A 19,769-nucleotide genomic window follows, 5' to 3' on the forward strand; every position below is an offset into this window, starting at 1 on the left:
AGAGGTGATAATTTAGGTCGGACAATTAACGTTTAACAAGGTGGCTGGGTGGCGATGCCTGTTAGAGATAATTAGATTAACCTGATCTTTGAGGACAGGTGGCACTGCAGAGTGCGGTCTGAACACACAGTGTTACTGTGCCTTCCATTCATTTAGCATTTCTCACATTTCTAAAGTGTAATTATTTTGAGTCAATGTGAGGTTCACTCTCTGACTCCAGGATATGAGATTTGCACAGCAGGGGAAAGGTGCTCTACTCTGTAACACCACCACCCAACCAGAACTGGACTGGTATTTCTGCTGTTCCAGAAACTCAGTGATGCATCTTCACCCTCATTGAATGTGGCATGTCAGTTTAAGGAGTTGTATTCTCACAGATGTTCTGTTATTCATATCGTGTAAATTATTTTTTTTTAACCAGGACCTAAAATATTTGATCACTTACCTGTGCACTGAACCTGGATGTAGTTTTCAACACACATCTATCAAGACAAATCTTTTCACCCACATCAACCTCATTGTGTTAGCACATTATTATGAGTAACTTGTGTTGACTGTAAATATGAAAACACTAAATATTATTCACCACAGTCAATGTACAAAACTCATCAAACTACACAAATGTATGAATGATTGGCTATTTGCTTCAAAATATATGTTAAATCATAAAGTCTTGCCCTTGCTGATTTGACTGGATGCTGTTTAATTAAAATTTTGGATTTTCTAATTCACCACCTGGTTTCTGTCATAAAGAGGAAGTATTTCTACCCTAAACTCACTTTAAACAGACATTTGTTGAGTCCTTTAGTGAATCAGTATCGAGGCTCACCTGTGCAGCTCAGTGAGGAGTCTACCCCGCAGACAACCACAGCCCTGTGTCTCTCAGCTTATCCCAGGGTTTAAAGTGGTGAGTGCATCATGTGACAGCCTCTGGGGGGGTTTGGGATTGGTTGATCAGCTGTGATGTCACCAGCTTGTAGTTCTCCCTTGCTCTGTTGTTCTTTCCTCCAAGCGATCCAGTCACTCTTTCCTCTGCAGCTCAGAAAAACATCCAGGTCAGTCTGAGGTCAAGCTCCTCTGTCTCCCTATTCAGAATCGCAGGTGGGGGAAAAATTATTCAAATGATTTTTTTTTCCTCATAAATAATGGGACACATTTTGTATATATGGCTGTGTTCTGTGTATCTAGTCCTGTATTGAGTTGAGTTTTGTTCCTTTATGTGTAATTGTTTGTGTATTGGAATGTATTTGGTGTATTTGCATGTGGTATTTGGACAAGGTTTGTGGATCTGATGTGTAATTTGTATGTATTTGGTTGTAATGTGTGTATTTTAGTGTGTTTTGTGTATTTGGACATCTTTTGATAAATAGTTTATTTAAAAGTTTGAATTATTGTGCAGTGGTTTTGTGGAAACCTTGTTTTTTTTCTACTGTGATTTTTTGTCAGTGAATGAGTGATTGTGGTGGAAAATAAAGCTGCAGAAACTAAGCAGGTGTGCTGGGCCTGTGGAGGTTAATGGGTCAAAGTTTAAACCTTCACACCACAGAAACCAGGTCAGTGCAGTGAATCCTGTTAACCCAATTTTATTTCCCTTTCAACCATTGAAATTTATTTTCTCACTTTTTAAAGAATGTGTGAACGAGTAAAAACAGTATGACATTGCCAGACTGCTTTTTGTCGTCTGTTGTTTCTAACTGAGCGACACTCTGCTGTTTGTATAGATGACAGTAAGGCTGCAGGGAGAAGACACTAATCCTCAGGTTTAATCAGATGAGCCCTGCACTGGATTAACCTGAGAAACATGGCATCCCTATGTTTCTCCCCCATGTTAATCCAGTGCAGGGCTCATCTGACTGGTTCAGTGTGGAAGAGGAGATGACACAGGCACGTACATGTGTTTTTGACTTTTACTAGCGCACATATGTACATGGTCACTTTAATTCTAGAAAAAACAAACATGCTGTTGTTGCCTGTGCCAGACTCTGTTTCAGTCAGGACTGGTTGTGGTAAATATAATGTAACTGTAATGTAATAACTGTAACACTCCATCACACAACACTTACATATCATCTCATAAGTTGATATTTTGAGCTGTCAGCAAACCTTTATTTAATTCACCTTCAGCATTTATAGACAAGGCTGTTGATACATGTGGACTAGTGTCTGTGTCCACCTGCTGAATCTCAGCCCAGTGTTCCCTCAGTTTGAGCTCTGGGTTTGGTCTCCACCACAATGTGTTCTAGTTTATTACTCAGCTGCTTCAACTACCTTTTTATTTTTTATAGCATGGTTTCTAAACCAAGCAATTATACTGAAGAATAAGACTTTTTGAAAGACATGGAAAAAAAAAAAAAAAAGATTTTTCTACATGAAAACTGCTCAGTCTGCAAAGAAAATAAAGTTTCTGCAAACCCTTTATGCAGAGTGCAGAAGTATTAAGTTCAGAATTCATTTTTTTGTCTGTTGTTGTTTCTTTAAATTAACATTTAACTTTGTGAAGTCATTGTCACACCACTTTACAAAATCTTGCACAACTGTCCCATGATCATCCTCTCCGTCCTGATTAGAATGGTGTCATCTGGAAACTTCAGGAGATGTCCATCCCTGGTCTTTTCTGTCTTCTGTTTTGTTCCTTGTCCTCAGCTTTTGATCCATTTTGTAATGGAAAATGAGTTTTAGTGTCAGACTATACTAGGTCAGGAAGAACATAAATATCAGATATAATTATGAAAAACACATGAGCCTTGGTGAACTCTATGAATCAACCTGTAAATGAAAACCTGTGAAACCTGAAAAACCAAGAATACAGTAAGAAACAATAAAAATCATAATCAGTAAGAGTAATCAATCATTGAAACTCATTTTTCCATTACAATTTCCAGGATTTCTTCTATCCAAAATCATGTTCCTCTTCCTCTGTCATCTTTCTGTCAGCATGTCCCATTCATATCTTTTTTTTCATCCTTACATTTCCCACTCTCTTATGTCACTCTTTTCTCATTATCGTCTGTACATGTTGTGTCCCCCCCCCACATCCTCTCTCCTGCTCTACTCATCAGTTCGAATCCAGCTGACAGGCAGCCACTGTGGTTTGTCCTGAGCCTGCTGGATTATGGAGCACAGCTGCATGCAGGCATCCTGCAGGTCGTCATTCACCAGCACGCTGTCGAAAAACTGTTTGTACTTCGCTTCCATCAGCCGGGACACCTCCTCCAGCTCCGTAAAGTCTTCCTCCTGCAGAGGAAAATCTAAATGAGTCCAGCTTCTGTACAGCCTGTAACCACGGTAACCGTGGACAATAAAGAAATAGACAAAATTTTGCCTGGATGGACTTGTGAAGGGCTTCAGCGGTCTGAAGGATAAGCACTGCACTGTTCCGAATAATACGCTTGTGTAAGAACTGCAGGTGGACAGTGTCCAGTGTGCTCTCTGAACATGTGTCAAGACAAAGTGGGCTGGATGAAGGTTCACATCTGTCTGAGAACAGTGCTCTTACTGTGAAAGCTCTGCTGATGCTGTAGCGAGTGACAATCTGGGCGTCTCTGCGAGTCTGTTTCAGACTTTCTGGGCTCGGGGCTTTGATGAAAATCACATAGGGCTTCAGTTTTCTTGTCCGCAGGGTCTGGATGATCTGACAATAAAACAACAGGGCAGGGATTACTAACATGTGATAACCACTCACCATCTAACCTCATGAGAGTTTTCATTCTTGATTTTATTGCTATTTTATGGTTGATGGCAGGATGAAGTAGCTGAACTGCTGCATCTGTGCTGTTTTTTAACTTTTCTATAAGATTTGCTTTGTGCTGTTTTAACTATCAGCTCAGGCGCCTGAGGGATTTCTCTGTCGTCCCAGAATAAGCTGCATATTAACGTTCAAAGAAAACAGTGCGATGGACATGGCCTTTGACATGCAAAAACCTTAGAGAGATAAAACTGCAGAAGGATCAGCAGACTGAGGACGTTAGGATGGACTGGGTGCTTATTGAAACTCACATGTGGTTCAACATCAATGATGCACATCTGCCCTCGTTTCAGCACCTCATCAATGGCGTCAGTGCTGGTCCCGTACAGGTGGCCCTTATACTCCCCGTACTCCACAAACCTGAACACACACACACACGCACACACACACAGTTTGTTTTATTCCTCATTCCTCAGGATGCAGCAGGTCTGCACTGCCTGTGCAGGTCGACCCCAACACTAATACAACTAATGCAGTTAAATGCAACAAACACTAGATTCAGTCATATTTAGATTTATTAACAAATACTGTGCATAGTAACAACTTTCAAATCTGCAAAGCTACTTAGAAGAAAACTATACTGGGTTATTAACCAGTTTTGAATGTTTATGGGACTATGAATGTTAAATAACAGGCACTTAAAGCAAATCATAAAACAGACTTCAAATCCTGTGGAGAATGAAAAGTCACAGAAGAAGAAAGGTGAAGCGTACCTGTGGTTACACACCATGTACTCAAACAACTCTTTGGTGACAAAGTGGTACTCTCTTCCTGTCTGTTCGCCTGCTCTGATTGGACGACTGGTGTCTGGAGGAACAGGACGACAGCGAATCAAAACACAACGATCTCAGTAGGTCTGTATGTTTTCTACAAATACATGTTGACATACGGTGAAGACCAGATAACGTAGTTGGTGTCATGTGGAAATACTTAATGCATTGAATCTATGGGGGAACATACGAGGTACAGGCCCCTGGAAGGTGGAGGGGTTCAGTTTGATGAGTCTCTTCCTCAGTTCTGTAACTCCAACACCTGACGCCCCTGAAAAACGAGAAAACAGATAAAGGATTGCCTCAGGTTTGAAGGACAAGAAGACAGCTGTAGATAATTACTGCACAGTTTGATTTCAGAACTACAAAGATGAAAATTCAAGAAATAAAAACCCTGCCCTGAACTATCTGTGACTGTCCCTGTCTCTCCCTGACTGTCCCTGTCTCTCCCTGACTGTCACTGTCTCTCCCTGACTGTCCCTGACTGTCCCTGTCTCTCCCTGACTGTCACTGTCTCTCCCTGACTGTCCCTGACTGTCACTGTCTGTCTGTGACTGTCCCTGTCTCTCCCTGACTGTCACTGACTGTCACTGTCTCTCCCTGATTGTCTCTGACTCTCCATGTCTGTCTGTGACTGTCCCTGACTCTCCCTGACTGTCCCTGACTGTCCCTGACTGTCACTGTCTCTCCCTGACTGTCCGTGACTGTCCCTGAATCTCCCTGACTGTTCCTGACTGTCCCTGTCTCTCCCTGTCTCTCCCTGACTGTCCCTGACTGTCCCTGACTCTCCCTGACTGTTTCTGACTGTCCCTGTTGCTCCCTGACTGTTCCTGACTGTCCCTGTCTCTCCCTGACTGTCACTGTCTCTCCCTGACTGTCCCTGACTGTCACTGTCTCTCCCTGATTGTCTCTGACTCTCCCTGACTGTCCATGACTGTCCCTGAATCTCCCTGACTGTTCCTGACTGTCCCTGACTCTCCCTGAATGTTCCTGACTGTCCCTGTCTCTCCATGACTGTCCCTGACTGTCCCTGTCTCTCCCTGACTGTCCCTGTCTCTCCCTGACTGTCCGTGACTATCCCTGACTGTTCCTGACTGTCCCTGACTGTCCCGGTCTCTCCCTGATTGTCCCCTACTGTCCCTGTCTTTACCTGACTGTCCCTGTCTTTACCTGACTGTCCCTGACTGTCTGACTGAGTGAGATGTGATATCCCTGGCTCACCGATGAGGATGATGAGGCGGTGGTTCTCCTGCGGGCGGCGCTGGTAAAGAGCCACTTCTTCGTAGGGCGTGGCCAGAGTGCTGCTGCCGGGTGAGCAAGAGGTGCAGGACTGTCGTCTCCTCCTGGCGGATGTTCTCCTCCAGAGACGGAAACTCCGCCGGAAACCAGCTGATGAACAGTCCAGATGTTCATTCATTCATGATCACAGAGAGAAACCTGTTATTGTTATAGGCTCAAATCAGATACAGTCGTTAAAATCAGCTCCATCTTGATATGTCAGTAACCTTTGCATGAGTACGTCTACTTTTTGATACTTTAGGTGTATTTTGCTGATGATACTTTGAATGCAGGACTAATGAAGCAGGTCTTACCCAGGTAGACGCCGTCAGTAACATCAGCGTCGGCCTCATCTGAAGGAAGAAAACATTCATTCATTAAATTCATTCATTAAAGTCGATGTAAAACTTTGTTATAAAAGTGAAAGATAAAACAGTGTTTTTCCTTCGGTGTGTGTTTACTGTCTCGTGTTTTTGACTCAGTTGGCTTTGAAACACAGAAGCTAAAACAGTGACTGAGCCATAAATAAAACAACTTGTTTTTATTTATTTGACTTTAAATCTTCCATATTCTACACTGAGATGAAGATATTTGCACAAAGTTCTCTTGCTTGTTTACAGAAAAGGAAACACTTGAAACATTTAGTCTGCGTTTTCTCTGATTCAAAAATCCCATTTTTCCAAACACTGGAATGTGACTTTTTGTTCACTGCCCACTGTTCCTCTGTAAATCTGTTCTAGATTCATTAGTGCTGATTCTGTAGTGGAGGCCTCGGTGTGTTGCAGACACAGGTCTCAGATCACATGATGCTGCAACTAAGTTGAATTTCAGACACTGGGTCTGAACGGACTTATTTACCAAACCCTATTTCTTCCAGCTCTGAACCATCACTTCCACTGATCAGTGAAAAGCTGTCTCATGCATTTATAGCCTCAGGTGTTTTACCTGTCAGGCTGCGTCTGTCGTCAGCATGTGTGAAGTCGTCCTCTGGAACAGACACAGTGGAAATGTCATTTACAGGAAACTGATTTAATTTAATGAAGTTAGAATGAATTTAGTTAAATAAACAAAAACAAACTTTTTACTTTGTCAACATGTTTAGTCATTGTCTCCCCCCCATTTTTTACATTTTACATTAACAGGTGGAAAAAAAACACCAACACAGAGACGACACCAGATGGCAACAGAATCACACAAAAAAAGCCAAAACTAATGAAAACACGGCGGAGAGTGCAAGATGTGGCTCTGCTGTGGCACCTACCGTTATCAGCCAGGGTCACTGAGGTCGGCGGGGTCACGGGGAGAAAACAAACGTGATTTTAACAGTTCGGCCTGTGCAGAGGAAGCTGTTAGACACAGGACTGACACACAGACTAACTCCAGAGTTACACCTCCATCTCTACCAGTGATAACAGAGGGGTCACCGCTGGTATTTCACCTCCTCCAGCACATGTCTAATGCAGAAGATGAGTCATGGCTGCTAAACATCAGTCCAGAGGAGAAAATGTGACTCTGTGTTATCTCCCTTTTTTTTTTGCATCTGTCCAGAGACGACAGATGAGAAACAGCTCACTCTGGCACACACAATAAAACACTCACTGTTCTACTGCTAAAAACTAGATGCACAGGACGATGCACGTTTATAAGACCCACATTTTCCACATTTTCCTAGAAACTTCCTTCGTAATTTCCTACAATTAGCTGCATTGATCTCTTCATTACCAGGAAATTTGCAAGTTTGAGAGTAATTTTAAGTGTTAGCCACTGCAGTAATTAAATATTCTCTGGTTATTTTTTAGTTTTTAAAGAAAAGCTAGAGTTTGTGTAGCAGGTCACTAAAAATACGGTTCCCAGAAAGGATCAATGTAAAACAGAAATTCTTAATTACTGATTAGAAAGAAAATGTGCAGGTCCGGCCGAGGTAGAAATATATCTGTATAAGTATAACTGTCAGGTTTTATAGCATGTAGTGTGTTTTATTTGCTATTTTTATCAAACACAAATCAGCCAAAATGCAGCATTTATGAATATTTACAGAATAATATATGAATCAATCAAATTTAGCAGCTCAAATTCATCTGAGGCAAATGACCTCAACTACAAATGTTTTTAGTCTTCTAAGGATATTGATGGATCCTGAAATTTGTTTATGGACTAGTTTTCTTTAACCTAAAACATAATTTCATAGTTTCTTCTTAAAAACATGCTGGAACCTTTTATAATTAGCACCAAGTTGTGAAAACTTTATTGGAAATATTGTGGTAATTAACAGTTTAAAACCAGCTTGTTTGACGTTTATGATGAGGAATATTTGCAGGAAATTAGATGGAAAATGCAGGAGCCTTGAAACAGAGTGTTACTGATAATAATGAGTCCTCACAGGGTCTGATGCAGGTGTGAACCTGTGATGGCTGACACCACCAGTGCTCCCTCTGTTTACTGCAGAGTCCATAAACAGATGTGTAGTTACCACAGTTACATGAAAAATGACAAATGTAAGATGAAGTGAGTATATTCAGGATACGTGCGGCATCACCTCTTCAGCGTGCTGGCTGAGGGAATCAGACCCGCGCAGGCAGCAGCACGAGGAAGCTTCCTGGCCTGCCACCACTGCCCATCGGACTGGTCGACCACCTCCAGCAGGTCCCCTCTGCTAAACGCCATCCCTGCATTAGGACAGGGGATGGAGGAGTCCTGCAGGGGGCAGTAGTCCACCATTGCCTTTATGTACATCTGTCGGACAGAGCGAGTACAGAGTACAAAATATTGTAGCATCACAGGAAAAGGGAGAGAATTTAAAGACTTAAAATGATTATTGCTGTGATATAGTTCAACACTACACAAACCTTTTTAAATACAACTTAAAAAAACATAAAATCTCTCATTAATTTCTATAACTTTAAATCCAGAAATATTTTTATGCATCATATTCATACATGTTAATACGTGATTTGTTAATACTAGATTTAAAACCTGTTTCTCAAAGGCTTTGATGACGACGGTGTCTGGTGATTTTGATGATTTTATTTATTTTATCATTTATTTTGTAATTTCTTTTAGGTTGTCATGTATTTTTATATTTTTATTTGATTTTATAATTTTGCCTATTCAGTGTACCAGCATGAGACTAACCTCATGCCAACTTTAAACCAAAGTGTTTTTAAAATTCAGTCATTTACATGGGGGCAACTGGATTTGGTCCCCATGATGAACTGTACTGATTGGTGCTGGACTGTGTTTTTGTACACCGTCTAATGTCCTGTCTACACTGTAGCTTAGGGCTCTTAGCCTAATTATTAGATATGTGTGGTCTTGTGTAGGTTTGTTTCTTACCGGCTTCTGGCTGCTGCTGCTGCTGCTCTGAGCTGCATTTGGAATGACTTTAAAGAGGATGGTTCCCTGGGAATTGATCTGATACGAAGAAAACAAACATAAGCAGGTAGTATTTTATTTTACACCATAAGTACCAATATCTCCAAACCCACACACGGTTCACAACAAAAGTGAAAAGTAGAACATTCCCTTTGAAATCCAGAGTAGAACAAGTAGAAAATAACTACTAAGTGACTAGTAAATAAGAGTTCCTGAAAGTGGGCTGGGTTTTCACATAACACAGTTTGGTTTTACGGTCTCCTACCAGTATCTGGATGACCTTTTCCGGCTCCAGACCCACCACAGGGTTTCCATTAACCTCCACTAACAGATCCCCAGGATGGAGGAGTCCTGAGACACACAGATGCAAATGTTAAGCCATGATGTTGCATATTTGGTTTAATCCACATTCATATTTTGTTATATCTCACCACTGCGGTCAGCCAGGCCTCCATGAATCACTCTGGCGATGTAGATCTCTCCTGTCTCCTCGTCCCTTTTAATTGTTGCCCCCTGGCAGATAGACAGTTAGTCCACATTTAACAACCTGGCTACAGCGACAGCAACTACTGTACTTTAGTGCAGCTGTAAACTGAGGGAAAATAAAATGGAACAGATTCAAATGAAGGATGGGATGAAAGCACCTTAAAGGTCACATCAACGATTAACTGCAGTGGTGGAACATTTCCAATTCATGTAGTCTTGATGTTGAGGTGGCCACAGTTCAATCTGAGATGGAAATTAACTGTACCAAAAGTCCTAGCAGTCTGTCCCCACTCAGAGCTGATCTCTGCATCATTTTTATGCTGACGACACCCACATTTATTTTGCTCTGTCACCACGAAAGTATTGTATCTACATTTGTGCATCAAACCATGCAATGGCTCGAACCTCCCCAGGCTCAGCATTAATCTTGATTACTTGTACTGATAATACAATCTATTTAATTGATTGGTGTAGTGTATTGCAATAATATATGACATGGTAGAGTATAATGGTATTTGGTGATTTAGATATTTTTGTCCTAATCTTAGCACAGGAACAGACTGACAACAAAAAACACAAAAATGAAAGGAAAATGGTGAAAATGGTCACAAAATGTGAGGATAGTTGGATGAAAATGGGAAATGTGGATTGAAAGAATGCAATTTCTCTGTACCTTTACATTTTTGGCCTTTCCCACTTGAAGTGATAGATCCAGTGATGAAAAAACTACTGGTACAAAAAGGTATTTGTTCTCTAAGAATTATCATGCATCAGCATAGTTTCCTGTTTGTACACAGAATTCTTATATATCTTCTCACACTGAAAATGTTAAAGAACTAGAGGTGTTTCTGTCACTTTCATTGTCTGTTTCGAGTTTAAGAGCAGACAAGGAGACAGTTTGTTTTAATACTATTTATTCTTTTTCTTCTTGGTTGTCAAGCTGCCTGTGCTGTTACAGTCACCCAAAGGAGCTCTAGAAACCGATCCATTATTTGAACCTTAATTGTCCATTACTACCACTTCCACGTGTCTTCTGGGTAGCACCAAAGGTCACCAACGTCCTCTCAGAGCCTCCGTTCATTCGCTTTGGGCTCCCTGACATCGCCAAGCTGTCTGCACAGGAACAGGCAGATGTGGACGAAGAGGAGGAGGAGCAAGAAGAGGAGGATGAGATGTGGTTTGGGTAAGACATGGAAGGTTTGTGGACCACTTTTGGAGAGACTGAGGAGACCATGGCTGGAGGTGGTGGAGACCCATATGGATGGGATGGCTCAGGGTGTTTGCTGGCAACAATAAGCCCCTGGAGCTTGTCGACCACCTCGGCCAGCAGGTTGAGTGCCTGGGCGTTCTCTTCCATGCTGCCCGTGATCATCTCCGTTGCAGCCACCATCTTCTGGCCAAGATGGCGAATGTCCTGGGAGCTGTGTTCAAAACTGCTGGCCACCGTCTGAACAGAGGACATGAGCTCATTCACACTGCACTGTTTGTTGGATTCAGGAGGATGAGGAAGTTGATTGTGTCCATGATGGCTTCTGTTATGAGATCCAGTTTGAGAGCCATGTTGCCTGCTAGGGGTGGGGTGAGTGTTTACTCCCTGCTGACGAGTGGAGTGCTGAGCTCTAGGATTAGAAGGTACTGTGTGAGCGCTTATCCCAGGACAGGAGGGGGTTTTGCCAGGTGTAGGGATGTTTCTCGATTGTCCTTCTTTAACCCCTTTTTTGTAAAGGACAGGGGAGTTGGGAAGGCTGAGACTGTAAACTGGGACTGGAGGAGGAGGGTGGGCGTAGTCATCACTGCTCTTTCCAGGAGAGACACCTTCTGCGTCATTGGGTTTGTGCCTCTCTGAACCTCCAGGTCAATAGAAAGACAAAATAAAGTCGGAATAATCAGTGCCAACAGAAATGTGAAATACACATCACAGGAAAGGAACAACAGCGCAGGAGAAACATGTCAAAATAATGATTTCACAACATGATTTCTTTCTGTGCTGATGATCCCAGGACGGTGAGGAGAGCTGTGAGCTGATGGACGAATGAATGAAGAATGGACTGCATGATGCACCAAATACCAGTGAGTTACAATTTATTATTGCTCCCTTGAAGATGGACAAAAGAACAGCCAAATGAAAACATGGACTGGTTATCGGTGATTGCGTGGACTGACCATTTTCCTTTCTTCCTTCTCTTACCAGTGCAAGGAGACAAACTCAAGAAAGATGGTGCTGACTGGTTGAGCTGGTTGGTTTTCTTCCAAAGGGTGGGAGTGGCTTGTGGACACAAACAGCAGCTTCCTGTGGACTCATAGTGGGAGAGAAAGGGATGGGACTGGCATCCTCTGGACAGGGACAAAAGCCTGGCTTCAATTTCAGTTGCTCTAAGCTCCTCCCCTGACCAAGCCCTCCTAGCAGGGATGAGATGTTCCAAAGTGAGGCGGCGAAGGCTGCCCCAACGACTACGAATCACTCCGACTCCAGCTCCAACACTTCCTCTGCGCTCTTCTCCGTTCTTAGTGAACAAAACACAAGAAACTTTATTTTGTTTTGTTTAACTCAAGTCTTCTTCCCTGCTGCAAAAGCAGTTTGACCTCTCCAGTAGAGACTTTTACAGACATTTAAAATTAGGCACAATATAAAAAGTCATTCAGACCCAGATATAGGCAAAAGAACTCCAACAAAGACAAATATTCTGTCACAGCACATGTAGTAAATACTGGTAACATGGAGGCAGGTAAAGTACCAAAAAAGACTCTATTGTGCAGTGAATGCACATCTCCAGCCATCACAGATTCAAGGTGGCACCTACAACAAAGGGGTCAAAGCACTTTGCACTGGTTACATCCTTTTCTCTCCAAACATGAGTTTAAACCATTAGAAGTATTTAATGTCAGGCTTTTCTGTGAATGAATGAAATCCCCATGTTCCATGCATAAAAACGGAGTAAAAATGGAAGAAATCTGAGCGTTAAAGAAATGCTTCTGTCTCACCAGCGGCTGGTTGTTCTTCACCAGACAAACAATCCTCATGACCTCCTCATCCTCTGGATGCTCATCAGGCAGCGGGAGTAAGACGGGTCCATAGTCTGACTGTGCTACACTGTCATGGGCCGATAGCAGGGCCTGAGCGACAGAGTATAACATATGAGTTTACAGAGTCTGGGGACATGTCCCAGAGTTCCTAAATGAGCATACAGACCTGGATGTGTGGTGAAGAGAGGAGGCTGTAAAGATCTTGAGCTTCAGCTGAGGGATGATGCACTTTTTGTATTAGAGCCATGATCTGATGGAGAAACAGAGACGGGTTAATTGTGTCTAGTTGGGTGAGCACAGTCACAGCAGACAACATGGGAAAAACAGTGAAACTGTTTTTTTTTAAATCTCAAAATCTGCTTTTACTTGAGTGTATCATTTCACAACTTGTGGACGTTTGGTGTGGTTGATATTTGAACATTTTGTGTACAGGTTTGTTAGCATGCTTGCTAACTGTATCTAATGTAGCTGAGTTTTGAGAGTGAGTGTGTGTGTGTGAACCTCATATGAGAGTCCTGAAGCAGAGGGCAGAAAGGGGCTGGGTGTCAACCTCTGGAACTGCACCAGGCACTCGTAAATCTGGAGACGAAACAGGAAAAGATATTGTGAGTCAGCAGCCAGCTGGTGCTTTGTTTCAGTGCACACCTGTGGAATCAAGCTCTACCTTCAGCAGGGAGCGCAGCCATGGTGCACCCAGTAGTTCATGAAGAAGCTCAGCACCACCGACATTTCTGCTGACGGCTTGACCAACGTCCTGAACCACACTGGACAGCACCTCAGTGGCACCTGCACCCACACAGAATAAGAAAAAACATAAATGAGCGAAGATGAGCAGAAACATCTTCAACCACAGGAGACTGACACCTCTCAACAAGGCTGGGCATGGTGATTACAATGAAAACCTCAGAGGATGACACCTAAGGGTCTTCTCTAAAAACACTTCAACATTTCCTCTTGTGCACATCAGTTTAGGTCAGGCAGTGCAGTATCTGGGGAATTAAAGTCCATGTTACTGGACAATTTATGTCCAGTGCCAGTGCAGGAAAAGGTGTGTAGTGTATTCAGGGGCAGTTTGAGTCCCATTATACCCCTGTTATACATTTTTTATGTCACATAACCTTAATCACATCTCAGAATTTTGGAAATGGCAGCATTGAACATTTTGCAAAAAAGAAAACCAACAACAATAATTTTACTGCAGACATTCATAGATGAAATGACTGTCCTGTCACAAAAATCTGACAGAATCACGTAGAGACACAATCTATTTAGCTACTGTTGCCTCTAGAACCAAAAAAGTCTAAGAGAAAACATAAAGCTCACACTGGTTTCCAGTTTCATCATTCATGTGTTTATAGAAATTTGCCATTACAAGGCACCATGGGAAAAAGACATGATTTGTGATGAATGAAAAACACCGTGCACATGTTGGGTATCACTGGTCAAAGTCAGATGCACTGACCACAGAGCAACAGACAATGTGATGTCACAACAGATGTTTGCAGCTGCGAGTTTTCCTGAGCAGAGGGAGAAACTCAGACTGGACAGGATTAACGTTGGTGAGGAGCTCTGACCCCGCTGACACACACTAATACCATCTGAATTAGGTTTCAGATTACATTCAATTTAAGCCCAGGTCTGGATTTAGGCCTGAGCTCAGGGTTAATGCTGAACATAAAATAATAAACAATGGTTGCTGTCAATGAAGGTACATGGATTTAGATACAGGGATGTGTGTGCTTGTGTGTGTGTCTGTTTCTCACCGTCCTCCATAGCTTCTCTCACGGTGATCGACCAGCCTGAGCGAAGATGGAAAAAGGCCTTTTCCACTGAAAATAAATGAAAAGTTCAGGTTCAAAGATGAGAATGAAAATAATGAGTCTTTCCTGAAGCACTAGACTTAAAACTTAAAATAGGAACTGAAAAAGACAAACAGCACTGACTGTATGTTCAATGGCATAAAGCATCTGATAAAACATCCGTGATAACCAATTTTGGAAAAAGATATCACATTCCGGGCAGCATGGTGGCTGAGTGGTTAGCACTGTTGCCTCACAGCAAGAAGGTCGTGGGTTCGCATCCCGGCCTTTCTGTGTGGAGTTTGCATGTTCTCCCTGTGCTTGCGTGGGTTTACTCCGGGTACTCCGGTTTCCTCCCACAGTCCAAAAACATGCATGTCAGGTTGATTGGTGACTCTAAAATTGCCCGTAGGAATGAGTGTGAGTGTGTGAGGTTGTCTGTCTTTGTGTGTCTATATGTGGCCCTGCGACAGACTGGTGACCTGTTCAGGGTGTACCCCTGCCTTCCACCCGAGAGAGAGCTGGGATAGGCTCCAGCAGATCCCCGTGACCCTGAACAGGAAAAAGCGGGTATAGAAGATGGATGGATGGATGGATGGATATCACATTCCCCAAACATCAGCACAGAGAAATGAAACCACAGAGACCTGACCTAAACACACTGTGTAATTTTAGCATTTCCTCTCACAGCAGCAGGTTTAGTAAATGTGCTCTAATTTCAGGTTACGTCTCCACTTTAGCTTCTTATCTTGGCTCAGCTTCTTTTTCCATTTACTCTGAAAGTCACCCAGCGGACTATAAAAAGCTCAGCCTGAAACTGAAAAGGTGTTTTTAGTTCTGGTTTTAGCCATCGGAGCGAAAAGCAGAAGCCTTTTGGGGTTTGAAAAATATGGATACTGTTATGGTTTTCAACAGTAGGACTTTGTGTCTAAATATTAGCATCTTAATTTTGCCTAAGTGGGAGAAAATAATTCAACCAAAATGTAGGGATGCTAGGGTCTTGGCTGTTCTCAACATCTGGAGCTGGTTTTTGTAAAAAAGACGGGCCTCCCATTGTTGGTGAGGAAGAACCATGTGAGCCAGGTCAGCGGTGTGGCTCCCTGCTGTGTTTTTAATAGTTTTTGGACAACAATGGAGGTCTACGGCTCAGACCCATAAGCTGAACCAGGTTCTGGATTCACACACATTAGGCTGAGGACACCACATTCATTGTCTCTGGATGGGATATGGACTCAGTAACACACACACTGAATCACTAGCTGGTTCCTTAGAGCAGAGTACTAATTAACTAATAACTAATACTGGACTAATACTAATACTAGTAACTAAACCAGACTAGACTAAAGCTTCAGCTGTGTGCTGGGTCTAATGCTAAGTGTGATAATGTTACAGATGGCAAACATGGTTAACCTTATAGTTTCAAAACATCACCTTGCCCTCATTCTAACTGAAGCATTGCTCTGCTTAGATACATCCAACCAAAACCAACTCACCAAGTCTTCCTCCTCTGATCCAGTTTCTGATGCGTTCTGTGGAGGGAGCCAGCCGTGTGAGTGTCAGCAGCAGCCATGGATGTGGTGTTACTACCAAACTAAAACAGACTCTAATCCTCTCTAACACAACTTAATCCATCCACCAGCCTCTCTCTCCTACACCTTCTTCTCCTTCTCTTCTTTGGAGATTTTAAAAACCTTTTCCTTCCCCTCTCTGGCCTTCTGTCACTCACTCCATCTGTTTCTTTGCCCACTCTACACCCATGTATCTCTACCTCCTACTCCTTCATTCTAAACCTTCTTCATTCGGACTGCAACACAACACAAAGCTTCTTAACTGTTTGCTGTTTTTAGCCACACAAACACACACACACACACACACACACACACACACACACACACACACACACACACACACACACACACACACACACACACAGCGAGTGAGACATGCTTAGCAGGCAACAGAGTCAACACAGTAATAGTCACTGTGATGCATTAAATCATTCTGCAACATCTGGGTCTTTGAGAGGCCAGCTGTTTGCATGTGTGTGTGTGTGTGTTTGTGTGTGTGTGTGTGTGTTATCACAGGGTAAAGGTCACAGGATCAACTCCTCAGATTAACACTGATCCTTCAGAAAGAGAGTGAGGCCTGAGAAACACGACTACAGGACCAACACTTAAATAAACAGCTAATGCCCATTAAAAACTCTCCACACAGCCACATGACAGGAGACAGTGTGGTCTAAACATCACGTTTCTACAAAATGCTTTTCACCACAAAGACCTGTACCGTGTTATATCAGACATTTCTATTATTTTGTCCACCCTCTTTACAGAATATCTCTGAGGTTTGGCTACAAAACAGAAACAGTTCTTCATATAACCAAGTCCAGACACAGAATTATGGTTTCAGACTGCCATTTAATGCAAAAAATATAGTCGATAAGTGCAGTGCTCTTTTGGTTTATTTTTTACTTTTTTAAGGGTGTGAATATTTCACATGAGCAGAATTTAGGCCATTGCATGTAAAAGAACAGGCTGAAACATTGGGCCTGCTGATCATGGATCACTCTCACTTTTCACATAAACATCTCCATCCATCCATCCATCATCTAGACCCCCTTAGTCCTAACCAGGATCACGGGGGGTCAGCTGGAGCCTATCCCAGCTCTCTTTGGGTGAAAGGCAGAGGTACACCCTGGACAGGTCCCCAGTCCATCACAGGGCCACATAGAGACAAACAACCTCACACACTCACCCTCACTCCTATGGGCAATTTAGAGTCACCAATCAACCTGACATACATGTTTTTGGACTGTGGGAGGAAACCAGAGTACCTGGAGAAAACCCACACAAGCACAGGGAGAACATGCAAACTCCACACAGAAAGGCCCCTGATGGGTTTCAAACCAGGAACCTTCTAGCTGTGAGGCAACAGTGCTAATCAGTAATCCACCGTGCTGCCCATAAACATTTCCATTCCTGTAAAATAATGTGACTGTGTTGTTTAGTTCAGTGCTAATAAAGGGCAACTGATAATAAACTGAAATGAGTCTTTTAATAAGTGAATGAAAATCAAAAGGGCAAGAAAAGAAAGAAAGAAAGGAAGAAGATGTTGCACCAACAAAGGCCTTTGTCTAAAAGAGTTTTTGTTTAGTTGCAGTAACAGTAACCAAATTAATTCTTAACTTTTGTTAACAAAGTGAGTCACAGTTTCTTTACTCTGGACTTTGTCCAGTTTATTAGTTTTAATGAGCCGTGAGATCAGATCAACACGAGTTGTTCTGTGTAACTTTGTTTAAAAAGTAGATGGTCATTATGACAACAGCACTATAATTACTGTCATTAGGATAATGGCTGTTGTTGAAGCGTACTGGGAAAATATCTGGCTGCAGTTGTGTAATGTGTTTAATTGGTCTCAAAGGACAAAAAGCTTAATGACCTGTTGACCATCTCTAACTTTGTTATTGTGGGAATTACAGCCAAATGGGAAGCACCAACAAAGGCCTCTGGAGCAAACAAAAAGGATGTTGGTAAAAGTTTTCATGTGTGTTTAATTGTTCTCAAAAGACAAAAAACTTGACAAATGACCTGTTGACCATTTTGAACTTAATTGCTGTGGAAATCCCAGGGAATTAATCAGAAAACTTTGTGGTGCCAAGAGCCACATCAACCATCAAGAGTGTCTGTGACAGTGTTGGATCATCCTGACAGATCTTTCTGATTACAGAGGTAAAAGGCCCACGAGAGCCGCTCGCTGTGGCCACTGGGTCATAATTAGCTGTGTGCAGACTGGCTGCAGTCAGGCCTGTCCCCTGAGTCCTGGCCTGTTGTTCACCACAGTGCAGGTGGCTCCCATGGGAGGCGGCCACACTAATGACACTCATTACAGCATCCTTACATCAGCTGTGGACTTCAGTGCCAAGTCAGGTCAGTTTGATTTCTACATAATATGACACGTTTGCCAGGAGGGGGCCATGGTGGCCTTTTCTAAACACATTGCACTATACTGAACAGCCTGATGAAGCCCAGGCTGTCCCTGATGGTCACACAAACTCTTTGACTGGCACTTTGCTGCCATCGGTGAGTGCGTGTGTGAAATAAAGACAAGATATGTCAATTATATACACCGACTAAGTACTATAATTAAGAATGAGTGAGCAATATGAGGAACAAATACTGAGTCTACGTTGATTGAATACCTTCAGGTGTTTTAAAATAAAATCTGATCATAATATAATAAAATATAATCCAAAACTTGTTGATTTTCATGGATAAGAGACATGATTGATCCTGTAGTAATACAGCAGTACAAGACAGTAAGAAATAACTTAAACTTTCACCAGCGGTAACATTAAACTGATACTTCCACATAATCACATCAGTAATTATATTACAAGAATCTAATAAATATCTTGACCTGTACTGACCCAGTACGGGTCAGCCACCCAAGAGTCTTTCTCCTTAGCCTCCCTGATCTCCTCACACACATACCAGATTATTGCTTCCACAGCCACTGCACCTGTAGCTCTTTCAGCATCACCCACTGCTTGAGAAGACCCCCAGGCCGCTCACGTAAACGTTTATGTAGGAAAACAGAGTGCTTGTGGAAATCAAATGCAAATTTATTGTATTTGGGCCTAAAAATAGCTTTTCTATAATTATAGCTACTCTAGATGGCATAGCCCTGGCCTCCAGCACTACTGTGAAAAACCTTGGAGTTATTTTTGACCAGGACATGTCCTTTAACTCACACATAAAACAAATTTCTAGAACTCCATTCTTTCACCTGCACAACATTGCCAAAATTAGAAACATCCTGTCTCAAAATGATGCAGAAAAACTAGTCCATGCATTTGTTACCTCAAGACTAGATTACTGTAACTCATTACTCTCTGGATGTCCCAGTTTCTCCATAAAAAGCCTCCAGTTAATCCAGAATGCTGCAGTCAGAGTCCTGACAGGAACTAGCAAGAGAGATCATATTTCTCCTATATTAGCTTCTCTTCATTGGCTCCCTGTAAAATCCAGAATAGAATTTAAAATCCTTCTTCTCAAATACAAATCCCTTCATGATCAAGCTCCTTCATACCTTAAAGACCTCATAGTACCATATTATCCCAATAGAGCACTTCGCTCTCAGAGTGCAGGTCTACTTGTGGTTCCCAGAGTTTCCAAAAGCAGAATGGGAGGCAGAGCCTTTAGCTATCAAGCTCCTCTCCTGTGGAACCAGCTCTCTTTCTTGCTCGGTGTGCCACATGTTTAGTTATTCCTCTGCCTCCTTTAGCGATAATGATAC

The 19,769-nt window shown here is 42.4% G+C and overlaps 1 protein-coding gene across 1 annotated transcript; it reads right to left on the reverse strand.

Annotated features, from left to right (window-relative positions):
• Nucleotides 1-3,048: 3,048 nt before the first annotated feature.
• LOC113123166 (MAGUK p55 subfamily member 4-like) lies at nt 3,049-18,357 on the reverse strand. Its single transcript, XM_026294990.1, has 21 exons — nt 18,216-18,357; nt 15,968-16,003; nt 14,439-14,504; nt 13,340-13,461; nt 13,177-13,254; nt 12,842-12,925; nt 12,634-12,765; nt 9,597-9,678; nt 9,431-9,516; nt 9,127-9,204; nt 8,330-8,526; nt 8,174-8,232; nt 7,055-7,072; nt 6,739-6,780; nt 6,108-6,146; nt 5,737-5,904; nt 4,706-4,786; nt 4,459-4,552; nt 3,997-4,105; nt 3,497-3,631; nt 3,049-3,234 (listed from the first exon to the last, which is right to left on the reverse strand). Exons 1-21 carry the CDS (start codon nt 18,355-18,357, stop codon nt 3,049-3,051), a joined length of 2,034 nt encoding a protein of 677 aa, XP_026150775.1.
• Between the last annotated feature and the right edge of the window lie 1,412 nt (nt 18,358-19,769).

This window comes from Mastacembelus armatus, chromosome 21 (genome assembly GCF_900324485.2).
Source record: "Mastacembelus armatus chromosome 21, fMasArm1.2, whole genome shotgun sequence".
Classification (NCBI taxonomy): Eukaryota; Metazoa; Chordata; class Actinopteri; order Synbranchiformes; family Mastacembelidae; genus Mastacembelus; species Mastacembelus armatus.

Excerpts from the sequence above, each read along its gene's own strand:
- LOC113123166 (XM_026294990.1), bottom strand. The coding sequence starts at position 18,357 with ATGAGTGTCATTAGTGTGGCCGCCTCCCATGGGAGCCACCTGCACTGT. Across the intron at positions 12,766-12,841 it reads TCTCTTCACCACACATCCAG|GCCCTGCTATCGGCCCATGA; the intron begins GTCTGTATGCTC and ends TCTGTCGCTCAG. Across the intron at positions 9,517-9,596 it reads AGGCCTGGCTGACCGCAGTG|GACTCCTCCATCCTGGGGAT; the intron begins GTGAGATATAAC and ends TGTGTGTCTCAG.